Raw genomic sequence first — 14015 nt, 5'->3', positions numbered from 1 at the left:
ACAACTGTATCAGTAAACTAAGTTTTTCCAAAGCAGATTGGGGGGAGGGGGAGTTAGTACATCTGGATAAAGTAGTTTGTGATTAGTTGAAACACCAGGGAGGTTTCTTCATTAAAGCACTTGGGAGAAGGGGTGATAAGCAACCGCCACTGCGCTATGCAAACACTCTACAAGGGGGAAGTCACTAGCTCTACCAGTGTGGGTATGATTAAGTCACTACACACAGTGACCCCACGAAGCTGGCCTTGAAGAACCCTTGAACCTCATTCCAGCATTTAGGAGGCAGTGGGAGGCCATTACCTCGGCACAACATTCCCTTCCACTGACATCTGCGTGTTTTCACTCAACTGCAGCGCTCTAATAAAATTAAGTTAATAGTCAGGAAGTTAAGTTTCTTTGGAAACTATAGGCACTATGGGGAGAAAGCTTAAGACAGCAGGGATCCTCGTCAACAGCTGCTCCAGCCCCTGCTCTCCTGTTTGTCTGCATGGGCCAGGTCCTATTCTAAAGTTAAGTTGTTTCAGCTTTTCCACTTGAGTGATGCTGAGAAGGGGAGGACTCTCTGAAAGCACTCTTGGGAAAGATTTTTACGCCGTGCTCCAGAATCTGATCAGGTGCTCACAACTGACTTTCCCATGGATTGGAGGTGGTGACGGGGATTCCTAAGATCCAACAATTTGTTTACAAAAAAAGCAACAGATTTCAGAGTTATGTAAAAATCCTAATAATTTCCAAAATAACCTTTATCTTTGATACAAAAATAAAGATGCTAACTCCTTTAGTTCAGTTTCCCACAATGACCGTTAAAACAGCAACAAACTCAGGCTCGAAAACTGCTTTTTGTTTCTGGTGGGAAGTGAGTGTGGACGTGGACCAGCAGTGTTTGTGCTCTTCTTGAATGGTGCAATTCAACAAGGATGGCAGGAACTGCTCAGGAGTAAAAATAGAGTGGTTCCTTTAGAAAGCATTAGAGAGCCCTCTAGTGACTGTGGAGGGGAGGAGATGCAAAGATGACTGTCCTGAGACAGCGGCAGTCATGAGTGATCACAAAGGAAAAGTGGGGGAGGGGAAGCTCTTTTGGTTAACAGCCTATTTATAGTTAGGTAACTATATTTTTTAATACTTTAAACCTGAGTAACATTTATAAATATGCTATATGAAACCTCACAGCCACAGGTTACACCAGAATCCCTTTGTCCAGTACCTGTGTTTTCTTTCCTGAGTCCTCCTCCCTCATCAATCAGTTCAAAATCTCAGGAGCATCATGATCATGCAACACCAAGAGAAATGAGCCTGGCCCTTCAGGTACACCATCAACACAAGTGGCTGGAAACAGGTCCGCTCTCTAGTTTCTGCTTCAACTCTCTAGAGTCTACACACAAAACACTGGCTATCGTACCTCCGGCTTCTGCCTCTCAAGATGACTTTTCAGCTGTTCAAAGATTCAGCAATAGGTTTTATTGTGCACCAAGAGGCTTGGAAGAGTGGCACCGCTGCTGGGGGTCAGGGTTGCCTCCTGCTGAGGCAGGATATTAGTGTACACTACGAAGTGACACCAGGGGCCCTGGTGGGCATCCGAGGCTTTGGGATCAATGGCTTGTCCTTTGGCCCAGAGGTGACACATACTGTCACAATACTCATTGATAAAGACCCTGCTGCATTAGTATGTCAGTTTTGAAGCTCTCCGGTTGTAGCAAGGCCTCTCAGTCAGTGTGGATGCAGCGTTTCTGAATAGAAAATTATTCTCACTGATCATCAGAACCAGCTCTAACTCTTGGAAATCCTGGAGTCGGGCAACATCTTTGTCCTAAAACAAAATAGGGCAATGGGTTAAAATCTCTTTCTATTTACTTTTTTATTACATTTCTTTATTTTGTATGCACACATTTGTGTCATGTATGATACACATGCAGAGGTCAGAGGACAACCTGTGGGAATTGGCTCTCTCATATTACCATGTGGGGCCCTGGGATAAAACTCAGATCATCAGGCTTAGCAGCAAATGCCTTTACCCACTAAGCCATTGTTATCAGCCCAGGGCAACAGATTAATAGAAGCAGCTTGTGCTTGTGTCTGTGTTTAGTGGGTTGTACTGATGCTAGTATCTTGGTCCATCTTCAATATAAAAGAAAAATGAAATCCCTGGGGCAGCTAAGTAATGATCAGTCCCCAGGTGTAACCTGGACACGATGAAGAAGGTCCTAATAGTATCTGATTGAGGATTTGAATACCCTGGATGGACAGGGAGGTGGCCATCAGTTTTCCTCAGGAACCCAGAAGGTTGATGCTAGAGATTAACCTATTGATGACTAGAGGATCACACAGATGCCCAAGTGGACCTCATCTCATCATATACAGAATAAACCCTAATAGAGCACCAAGGCAAACCCCACAGGTCACTATGGAAACAACTGAAACAGGCCCCTATAACATTCTGCTATCTTCCAACCTTCAAAAATGCCAGTGTATTACAATGTAGTAGCTTACATTTTTTGTTAGGAACTAGCAGCTAGCTGACCCCCACCCCCGACGATGGGCATGGGCAGGACGTTCATGGCCGTGTCATCACTACATCAGCCTTACCTGGCAGCTCAAGCTTTACCTGGCTGCCAGAGGACTCAGTTACACATGCGCAAGGCCCCCTTTTAAAGCAAGTGCGCCAAGCACGCCTCTCTCTCTGGTTTCTCTGTTGCTCCCCCTCTTGCCCCCTCTTGCTCTCTCTCTGCCCACCCTGCTCTCTCTCTCTCTCCTGCTTTCGGTTGGCCACCAGCTACCCCCTCTTTCTCTCCCTTCTCTCAATAAACTCCACGTGGGCGCTGAGTCTCGTGTTTGTGTTTCTTAGGCATTAGCTGCGCAGCAAAAGAACAACACCTTTAATGCCAGCACTCAAGTGGCTGAGGCAGGAGGACTGCCATAAATCCACTGCTGGCCTGGAACAAACAATAAATTCCAAGGCAGCTAGAGCTACATACACATCAAGACCCTGTGTCAAAATAAATAAATGAACAAGTAAGCCAGGGTCTCGGTGGACTCAGATGAAGGGAAAGAAAGCTTCTGGACTGTGTTTAGGTTGGAACTTGAACTCAAGGCCTTGCACATGACAAGCATACACTTGACCACTGAGCTATGGCCTCCGCTCTCCCTTTGCTACTGGCTTTCCCTTAGACTCAAAAACCAAGGAAGAAGTTTGGTGTGTTCCAAATGCAGACAGAAGCTACTCACTCATGCCAAGCAGACTTCTTACCTTTCTCAGCAGAGTATTAGGTAACTTCCTGATCTTTTCCACTTGGTCTGGATTAACACCCAGCTCACAGCAACTCACTCTGAGCAATTCTTGGTAGGTGAGCTCCTGTCGATCCAGTTCAATTTCAATGAAATCATTTTCCCGAAGAGATGGGTTCTGAATTCTCACCTTGAGTACCAGCTCTAAAAAAAAAAGAGAGAGAGAGAGAGAAAGAAATGGCAATGCATAGTCTGGTATAGCTCAGCATATGTAATTTAAGGTCTGCACCACCCACTGAAAAAACGTAGGCCAGTCAGTAGGGTTTGTTTATACCATCCATGGCTCTATTGGGGCAGTTTCCTGCATTGTCCTCTCTGCTATGGTTCACCAAGCAAAAAAGGGGCAGGAGCAGTCATCCTAGCTATATAAGGGTCACTAATCTCTGTCACTGGACATAAGGAGGTAAAGACTCCAGAAGGGTTTGAGTACCAATTACACATGAGTAGGGAATGGAGGGTCAGAAAGATGGCAAGGGCAAGATGTGATATCTGAGATACTCTGAAAGCATTCAGCAATTACGGACCTAAAGTTACTTAGGAAATATACCACTCCTTGAAATAAAAACAGGAAAGGAGGCAGGCAGGGATTTCATCATACACTTACAATTTTAGCAACAGGGAAGTGGAGAGAAAAGGACCATATGTTTCTGGACAGCCTGGACTACATAGTGAGACAGTGTCTCAAAACAGCAAAATGATTGATCCTAGCAACTCAGGAAACAGAGACAGGTATCTTAGGCTACATATCCAAACTAATTAATAAAAACAAGCAAACAAACAAACAAAAAATGCCAAATCAAAAGAAAAACAGCAAAGGAACAACAAAAAAAAAAAAAAAAGTTAAATTTGAGCATGACTTGAAACATTGCAACTTGATAAGGGAGGAATCCTTGTTTGCGAGTAAGTAACACTACATTCATGAGTCAAGAGTTAGAAGCAATCTGTCTTTGTATTCCAGACTGGGGTGTCAAGCTGACTCAAGCCAAGTATTCACATGCATTTGCCAATTCTATCTTGCTCCTAAAGTATGGATCCCTCACAGCATCATAGGTCACTGATATTAGCAGCTATAGTGTTAGTCTTCAAAACTAGGAAGTTAGGTGAAAACGAAAAAGTAAGTGTACACCAGACTCTATGGATTTTACTGGAATTAGAGCCGTCTGAATGAATTTTTGGTTTCTAATGTTCTTAAAATGATGTAAACAGCCAGGTACTCCTTTAACTATAGCATTTGGGAGGCACAGGCAAGTGAATCTCTCTGAATTCAACACTAGCTTGTTGTACATAGTGCGCTTTGGGCCAGGCAGGACTACATAGTGAGACTCTTGCCAAAAACAAACAAACCAAGAACCTAAACAAACACATATGCAGAAAGAGAAATATACATAAGTTTATACATGTGAATAATATATGTATATACATACAAACATATGTACAAATGTTTATATGCTTCCTTCTCTTTTCCCATCCCTTCCTCACACAATCCCTTCTCTTAGTCTCCAATTAAACCTAGAACTGTCACACCTATAACAAAGAGGACACCTAGTGCCCACATCTGGCTTCTAAATCCTACTCTCTACCCAAAAGAACCAGGACTCCTAGAGGACAGTGAATTGAAGTGTTGGCGTGGGGAAAATGACACTATAAAACAGGCACATCTTCAAGCACTAGAAGTAAGGATGTGTTCCAAGAATAATGGGGCTGTGTCCATAGGATATAAGAACTAGCTTGAAGGGGTTCACACTGGCTAAATAAGGAATAACCTATATATCAAAAGAATGCTTATATCAAATTACAACACACTGAATATAATGTGAATCATGAGTCCATGCAGGAGAGATGGCTCAGCAGTTAAGAGCACCTGCTGCTCTGCCAGAGGACCTAGGTTCAATTCCCAGAATCCACAGGGTGGTTCACAACTGTCTGTAACTCATTCCAGGAGATCCAATGCTCTCTTCTAGCCTCTGAGGACACCAGACACATACATGATATACAGACATCCATGCAGGCAAAACACCCATACCCCCACCCCTCAAAAAAGTCAGTATGGCTATCACTGAGAAGGAAAAGTCCTTCTTTACTGAGATTTGTTTTTATTTTATCTTATCCCCCAGACTAGAATTACATAAGGTTGTGAGCTGCCATGTGGGTGCTAGGAATTGAACCCAGGTCCTCTGGAAGAGCAGCCAGTGTTCTTAACCACTGAGTCATTTCTCCAGCTGCTCCAAAGTCCTTCATAGTAGAACACTAAGTGATACACAGAGAAGGAATGATATGAAGCCATATTTCACCAATTAACTGCTTTGAACCCTTCAAAATTGTAGAGGTCAAGAATGATAGGGAAAAAGGGGCTAGACAGATGGGGCAGCTTTTAGAAACACTTGCTATTCTTCCCGAGGACCAGGACCAGAGTTTGGTTCTCAGTACCCGTGTCACATGGCTCACAGGGTCTGAAATTCCAGTGCCAGGAAATCTGACACCTTCTTTGGTCTCTATAGGCACTGCACGTACATGGCATACTTACATGGAGGCAAAATACTCATATACATTTTAAAAAGTTAATTTTTTAAACTTTTTTTTTTTAAGACTTGTTTATTTTATATAGTGTTCTGCCTGCATGTCCGTCTGCAGGCCAGAAGAAGTCACCAGATCTCATTATAGATGGTGGTGAGCCACCATGTGGTTGCTGGGAATTGAACTCAGAACCTCTGGAAAAGCAGCCATCTCTCCAGCTCCCATTTTTGTGGTTTTTTTTTTTTTTTTTTTTTTTTTTTGAGACAGGGTTTCTCTATATAGCCCTGGCTGTCCTGGAACTCATTCTGTAGACCAGGCTGATCTTAAACACACAGAGATCCACCTACCTCTGCCTCCTGAGTGCTGGGATTAAAGGTATGCACCACCATGCCCAGCAAGAGAAACTTTTTGTTCCTAGGAATGATAGAAAAGGGACAGTACTTCCACATTTTTGAGTAAAAGGTATACAGTTTATGAACCTTGAGTGAAGAGAGCTCCTTATACAGGTTCTGGAACTCTTCCCTAACTTTGTAAGTATACCCCAATTAAATAAACAAATGAACTTCATTCTTCTGTTGCAGAGGCTGTTTACTGTTAAGGCATTACCTTGCATATTAAATGGAAATGCTCCAGTGAAGAAAAATGGCTGAAATGCTGGCGCTGGTCCTGTATATGTCCCATTCTGAGGCTCCAAAGACATTGGTGGCTTGGGTGGGACAGAGGAGAACAGGGAGCGGTTCTGACTCACTGGTGGCTGACACACAGGACCAGGTTTTGTGCTTTCTGGTGTTCTGAGTATGGCAGAGGGGCCAGAAATATCACCATTCTGAACCAGTGCCAAAGAGGTGTGGTCCCTAGGAAAGGCCCCTAGCAGAGGGGATTCTGTGGGGGGCAGCAATGGAGGTGAGCCATCTGCAGGGGGTGATGCTGGAGGTGTGGAGGAGCCCCCATTCTGCAACTGGGTGGAATCTTCTGCTGCAGGAGTATAGATAAAAGGGAAGGCTGGGTTGGCCAGATAGTTGGGAACAAAAGGCAGTTCTGACTCCTTCTTCAGCTGGGGGAGCTCGTCATCGTCATCAGCTTCTTCCACTTAAAAACAAAAATACAGAACATAAAACTTACCAAGAAAGCAGCATGGTGGAAGCTAGTGTCATTTGGGATGTGACAAATACTTTGATCAGGACTGCCTGCCTCTTCAGATCAGAAGAGAGAAGAACATTTCATTAGGTTTATGATTACCATTTTTACTGTCTTCATTTTTACAAATTAAAAAAGCACAACTCAACAATATTGGCATCCTTCAAACAATGGAATCACAACCTTGGCACAGCAATTAATGTAGAAACATAAGACCAGTTATCCGATCAGCATTAATGGGCCAGTAATACCACATCTTAAAGTATTTGCTTGACAAAAATCAAATGTTCCCCCCAAACAGACTCACCTCCCATGATCTTTCTGATCTCTCTCCTTGATGTTAACTGCACTGGCATTTCTCCTTTTGTAGTAAGGATCTCTCGGTCAGCCCCCGATTTTAGCAGGTAAGAGACCACCTGGCCATGGTTGCGTTTACATGCCCAGTGTAAACAGGTCCTGTCCCAAAGAAAGGAGAAAGAATGACTGAAAAAGAGAAAAGGTGATTCAAGGTTTCAAGTTATAAACATTACTAAATCAATATACATAAGCTTGTTAGACTTCAGCTAGAACTCAGAAGCCAAGCTAGCAATCTCAACTTTTCATTTCACAAAGATGATCAAAATATTAATACAGCTAAGCATGGTGGCATACACCTTTAATCCCAGCACTTGGGAGGCAGAGACAGTTAGATCTCTGTGAATCCAAGGCTAGCCTGGTCTACTGAGCCAGTTCCAGGACAGACAAAGCTACATAGTGAGACCCTCCATCTATAATAATAATAATAATAACAACAACAACAATTAATATTATTATTATTTAATATGTTTACGTTTTTAAAAGTTTCATTCCTGGGGCTGGAGCTGTAACTCAATGGTTGAATGCTTGCATAGAATACACAAGGCCTACCTGGGTTCAATCCTAGCACTGCAAAATAAATAGTTTTAATTTCTAGCCACAAGAAACATCAATCTATCCCAGGAGCTTCAGTTTCAAAGGTTCCAGAGACTGCTGACTTCAGTGACACTTCAGGATGCTACTCTATCAGTAACACCCATTAGATCTTGATCTCTTTAAAACAGATTTCTGTGTTACCCTTGTATTTTAGAAACTATGAAAAAATTTGATCTGCTCCAAGTACCAGCTAAAGAGTAAACATTGTTGCCAGGCATTAGTGGTGAATGCCTTTAATCCCAGCACTCGGGAGGCAGAGGCCAGCCTGGTCTACAGAGCTAGTTTCAGGATAGGCTCCAAAGCTACACAGAGAACCCTTCTAGAAAAACCAAAACAAAAAAGTAAACATTGTCAAGTTAATAATCAGCTCCTATCTGCAACTTCTGTCATGTCAGTCATTATGACAGCAAGGACTACTGCTTCAATCTTAGCTGCTTACTCCCTTTTCCTTGGTTTCTTTCCTACACACACCTACACACATACACGATTTTGAAATTTCCATTTTGCAAAATGCTGGCTTCTCTCAATTTCTCCAGAGGGCTACAAACATATCCTCATCTGCTCAAATGAAACACTGTACACATACTTTTTACTCTGGAGGCACTGGAAGCGAAGATAGCAACAAATTGGTTCAAGAACAGACCCATATAACAAACAGTCTCACTTAAGCAAAACTACTTATTATTTATATATTTAATATTGGATATATAGAGATCCAAAGAACTACTGTATATAAATTTAGTTAGCATCCCTCAAAAATGCCATCATAACAGAAGTTGCATCCTCAGGTGCAGATCGGAATGCATATTACAGAAGGAAAACACTTTCCCCCATTTTAAAACACCTCATTCACCAACTCTCTAATCTAACCCAGATAACCATCTTCAGAGCTTACCGCCAAACCCAGATAAGATAATGAACAGAGTAGAGGCTCAACAGAGAGGCCACTAACCTAAGAAGTACAACCATCTGTAAAGTTGACTTGATTTCAATTAAAAGCTGATTTGCCTTGTGCATCTTTGCATTCATGATTTAGAGAACGATAGCTTGAAGGACTGGGTGGGAGCCACCCATTTACCATCTATGTGCCTTTCATGTACTCTTTAACAAAAATGACTGTCCCAAGTGGGGAAAATGAGGGAAGAGGCTTTTAACATTATGTTGTTGTGCTGTAACCCAGGGCCTCACACATGCTAGGCAAGTGACTGACTACTGAGCTACAGCCTCAATAAAGTGAACAGAAGGAAGCATTTATCTGACATATACAGACGTGTGGGGTGTGTGTGTGTGTTGTGTGTGTATGCATGTGGGTGTGATATCAGACTGAACCAATGTCCTCATATATGTTAGGCCAATACTCCACCATTGAGCTATAATATCTCCAGCCCAAGTACTTATTCTTTATCACTTAATTAGTGGATCTAGGATAAAATGGACATTGCTTAGCATAGGGGGATCCAAAATTTCCTTGATTCTAAGCAAACTGCAGCTCAGAGTGTGTTTGTGTGGAGATGTCTGTGGTATAGGCTTGAAAAATGAATAATTACAGTAAGTGAGCACTCAAAAACGAATGGATCAGGCTGAGAAAATAGGCCCCCTTTTGGAAAGAACCTATTTGCTAGTAGTACATTACTCAGCCATGAAAAGAATGAAAGGTAAAACTGTGAGTGGAGCAGAGAGACTGAGCAAACCACCAGTCAGAATACTACCATGTAAAATGTGGTTAAGTGGACCCAGCATGTGGAAGCCACCCTGTACCCTCAGTGACCATCATTTGCAGTCTAGAGCTGAGTGGCTATGGGCAGCTATAACTTACAACCATTGCAGCCAGGCAGTATTTTCAACTTCTTCATAAACCATAATACTCATTTCTAAAGCCAAAAAGGACACATGACACTTGAATTACAATTGATGTGGAAACTCTATTTTTGAACTTCAACTATTTAAACTTTATATTTGCAGTCAGAATATCCCATTAGGGCTGGAAAGTATTTTAGACCAGAGGCTTTGAGCATCATTCATCAACTGGCCATCATTCATCACTGCTGAAGCTGTGGTTACTGAGCAACCAAGAATGAAAGCAGTCACCAGTCTACTTTCAATATTGAAAAGAGTCGGGTTTTTCCCCCCGCCAGGGGGATTTTTTTAATGTCTCCCAACATGTTGCCTAATAATAAGAAAATAACAATAGCTAACACAGACATACTACTTTACATATTGGACATTATTCTAAAGGCTGTACTCACTTAATCTCCAAAATATTACATGAGGAGCTGGGTACAGTGGGGGTAGAAGGTAACTTTTAGGACAAGAGTTAAGGCCAGCCCAGGCAACACAGCAAGACCAAGTCAAGAAAGAAAGAGGAAGAGGGGGAGGCTGGAGAGATGGCTCAGTGGACTTCTGGTGCTCTTCCAGAGGTCCTGAGTTCGGTTCCTAGCAACAATAAGGTGGCTCACAGCGATCTATAATGGCATCTGATGCCCTCTTTTGTCATGCAGGCATACCTCTGAGTAGAGCACCCATATACATAAAATACATAAATAAATAAATCCTTAAAAAGTTTTAAAGAGCTGGGCAGTGATGGTGCAGGTCTTTAATCCCAGCACTCGGGAGGCAGAGGCAGGTGGATCTCTGTGAGTTCGAGACCAGCCTGGTCTACAAGAGCTAGTTCTAGGCCAGCCTCCAAAGCCATAGAGAAACCCTGTCTTAAAAAAATAAAAACAAAAACAAAAAACAAAAAAAAAAATGAAAGAAAAACCTAATGTCATAACATTGTGAACATTCTTTACTCATTTTATAGTCAACAAAGCTAGGACAATTAGCAAATAAATAAGCAAAGTATGTAGAGTGCTAGGTATATTAAGTTTTAAGGGACAGAGTAAGAGATTAGGAAATGGCAGGGTTTGGGAACAGAGTTACACAAATTATTTATTAATTTACCTACTTATGTATTTATTGGTGTTCAAGACAGGGTTTCTCCATGTAGCCCTGGCTATCCTGAAACTCTGTAAACCAGGACAGCCTCAAACTCAGAAATCTGCCTGCCTAGGCTTCCTGAGTGCTGGGGTTAGAGGTGTGCACCACCACTGCCAAGCTGGAGTTGCATAATTAAACAGACAGCCAAGGAAAGACTTTATCATGAAGCTAAGCTCTGATTGAGAATAGAGAGCAAACCATGGGTATTTGAAGAAAAGCTTTCTAGACAAGAAAGAAGGCAAACCGCAAAAGTCTAAAATCGGGGAGTGTTGTTCCAGGAAAAGCAAGGAGGCCAGGGGAATGGAAAATGAACAAGGAAGCAAGTCTGAAGATATGGGGCCCAAAGGTCAGGTAAGGGAGTGAAAATTGGCTTCTTAGCTTAACATGAGCCACTAGAGGACTTTGAGTAAAGTAATCCAACTGTCCTAAGTCAGGGTCCCTCAGACCATGAATTAAAGTCATAATATAAGCAAGGAGACTATGTACTATCTAGCAAGATAAATGGTGGTGGCTTTATCTGGCAGTATGACAGCAGAGTTTGTGAGAGGTAGTCAGATCTCATCTGAACATGGAGGCAGCAGAACTGGCTGATCACATGTGGTCTGTGTGAAGGAAAAACAGGGCTGGGGACAGTGCCAGTATTCTGGCCTGGCCATGTAAGAGGCTGAGATGAGAAGGACTCAACTGAGATGAGAACTCAAAGCAGTAGGCCAAGAGCATAAGGCAGGACAGGGGGAATCTGGGAATCCATTCTTGGATTGAATTGATTGATGTGGAGGTGGAACTAAATCTACAGACAGCACATTACTTCAGACTCACCTGACATTCACTGTATGTCTAGCAAGGGCAGGCAGTGTTCTGATGGGGTCAGGTGCTGGATTAATTTTCAGCTCTACCAGTTACTTGACGGCTAATGGTAACATGAACTAACTAAATCCCAAATTTAGTAATTTAGGGGCATTTTGAAAATTGGGTGGTTTACTTAATTTTCTTAGGGTCTTAGTTTCTTCATCTTTAAGATGGAGAAAATAATAACTGATGTTCTCAACTAGCCATAAATGAGATATGTCAAGTGTTCAGAACCACATTTGTGTCACCAAGCATGTTCAAAAGACAGTAGGTATTTATTATCCTTTCTCTCAATAAATGCTAACAACCCTTCTGAAATAATTGGAAAATGAAGGGGCTTGGACAAGATCATACAGCTAAACAGGCAGAAACCTGCAGCAAGACCAGGCTCATTACTCTATAAAACACTGCTTCCTAGTGCCAAAACAGTAACTCACAGCTTTTAGATGCCATGGCAAGGCAAACAACTACACATTTTTTTCATGGCAAAGACTTCAAACAAGATAAAGTAGTGCCCACTGTCTCCTAGCTGTGGACAGCTATCAGGATAGTTTCTCTAGGGAGAGGAGGCAGGTGGATGTCTTAGAAGTAAGGAAAACTCAATTTTGATTTTGTTGTCATATTAACAATTGTGCAACCAGGACAAAACATTCTCTGGAATTCAAATGATCTCCAGTGCTCTTTCAGTTCCAAAATGTACGATTCGATTTGTGGGAGGGGGTGGGGGTGTTTAAACTTATTTTAACTTTGAACTAGCAAAATTGGCTAGTTAAACATTACCTGGATTAAACAAAAAAATTGAAATGGAGATGCAAAAAAGGGCAGATTAATACTCCATTCCGTAACTTGAAACCAAAGACTTAATCACATCTTAGCATGAGATTCGTTGTTTAATTGGGACGGGGCAACCTGCAAGCAAACATCTAAAGCTTTGGGTGAAATCCTGTTGGAAATTATACTAAGAAAACAAAACACTCTACAGGGCAAACAAATGAGTCTCCTCTCAACAGGAAGCTATAGGCAACAGCAAATCACGGTTGCATCGAAACAACAGAGGCAAGTGGTGGGGTTTTTGTAGTTGTTTCTTTTCTCCTGGTCTTGGCTAAGACTGGCATTTGCACGTTTGCTTATGCTTTCATCTCTGCACGAAGTGTTCTTCAGAAGCGCCCATGGCAAAATAATTCAAGCCTGATGAAATCCAGAGCAGAGTCGCTGAAAACCAAAGCCTCTGGTATCACCTTTCAGGCCAAGATAGCCACCCCGGGGATGGCGTGGGCTCTAGCGTGCTGGAGGGCGCTGGCCGCGGTGGACCACACAGGGTTTGGTTTGGGGAGGATGCGCTCCTGACTGCTGGGGACAATGAGGCACAACCTGCGAGGCATGAGGTACCAGCCCTCACCTTAGCCTGCGTCCTAGGTCAAGGCTGACTGCTCCACGCTCGGAGCTAAGGACCCTGAACCCTAGGCCTCCCCCGCTCGCCACTTACCAGCCGTTGACCTCATTTTGGGAGTTCACATCCACCCCGCTCTCCACCAGTTTCTGCACCTCCCGAATGTCCCCCAAGGCCGCTGCCTCCCGCAGCCTCTCCTGCTGCTCCTTCTGCTCTAGGAGGGCGTTCATCTTCCCCAGGGTCCCGGGCCCCCGGCCGCCCCGCCCCGAGCCCGTCAGCGCCGCCGCCGCCTCCGCGGCCCGCTCCCGGCCATGGGGAGGGAGCGTCGGGTTCGGCCGCCCCACTCGCGCCTCCTCCCGCGCCCGGCCCGGGCCTGTGCTCCCGCCTGCCCTCTGGCTGTTCGCGGCCCGCAGGCCCAGGCCTCCTCCCACGCCGCGCCTCCTAAGGCCGGCTCCGGGGGACCCTATTTAGTGTGACAACACTAACCCAGATACTTTTCGTTCCGACCCGGCGGCCCCTCAGCCCCAGCCGGCTGTTTATGTAACCACTGCCACTGCACTGGATTATCTGCTGTGATTCATTGGCTATTTTTAGACCTCCCAGCTTCCAGCGAGGAGGACCGACACAGGAATAGTTGGGGGGCGGAGGGCCCCGGCATGTTTAGAGCCAGAAAAGCCTTATCCTCTGGAGCAGGCTGTTTAGTAGGCATTAAAAATAATTGGTGGGTTTCCACTCCCGCCCCCAAGTTTGATTAGTTCGTTTTCTTTATCTGAGCCAATTTTTGCCCAGCAGGACGGGAAATGGGCTGAAAACGATCCTACTATAATATGCCCATTATTTGCAAAGATAGACGACATATTCTTTCTTATTTTTGTCGGTGCTTGGGACCATTCAGCTAGAATATTTATTTCAGTTG

At 43.6% G+C, this 14015-nt stretch overlaps 1 protein-coding gene across 1 annotated transcript; it reads right to left on the bottom strand.

Moving 5' to 3' along the window:
- Positions 1-1435: 1435 nt before the first annotated feature.
- Ankrd40 (ankyrin repeat domain 40) lies at positions 1436-13561 on the bottom strand. Its single transcript, XM_051199998.1, has 5 exons — positions 13196-13561; positions 7241-7389; positions 6403-6885; positions 3245-3426; positions 1436-1807 (listed from the first exon to the last, which is right to left on the bottom strand). Exons 1-5 carry the CDS (start codon positions 13327-13329, stop codon positions 1661-1663), a joined length of 1095 nt encoding a protein of 364 aa, XP_051055955.1. The 5' UTR covers positions 13330-13561; the 3' UTR covers positions 1436-1660.
- Between the last annotated feature and the right edge of the window lie 454 nt (positions 13562-14015).

Source organism: Phodopus roborovskii, unplaced genomic scaffold (assembly GCF_943737965.1).
Source record: "Phodopus roborovskii unplaced genomic scaffold, PHOROB, whole genome shotgun sequence".
NCBI classification, from domain to species: domain Eukaryota; kingdom Metazoa; phylum Chordata; class Mammalia; order Rodentia; family Cricetidae; genus Phodopus; species Phodopus roborovskii.
This window is presented reverse-complemented; position numbering and strand designations above follow the sequence as displayed.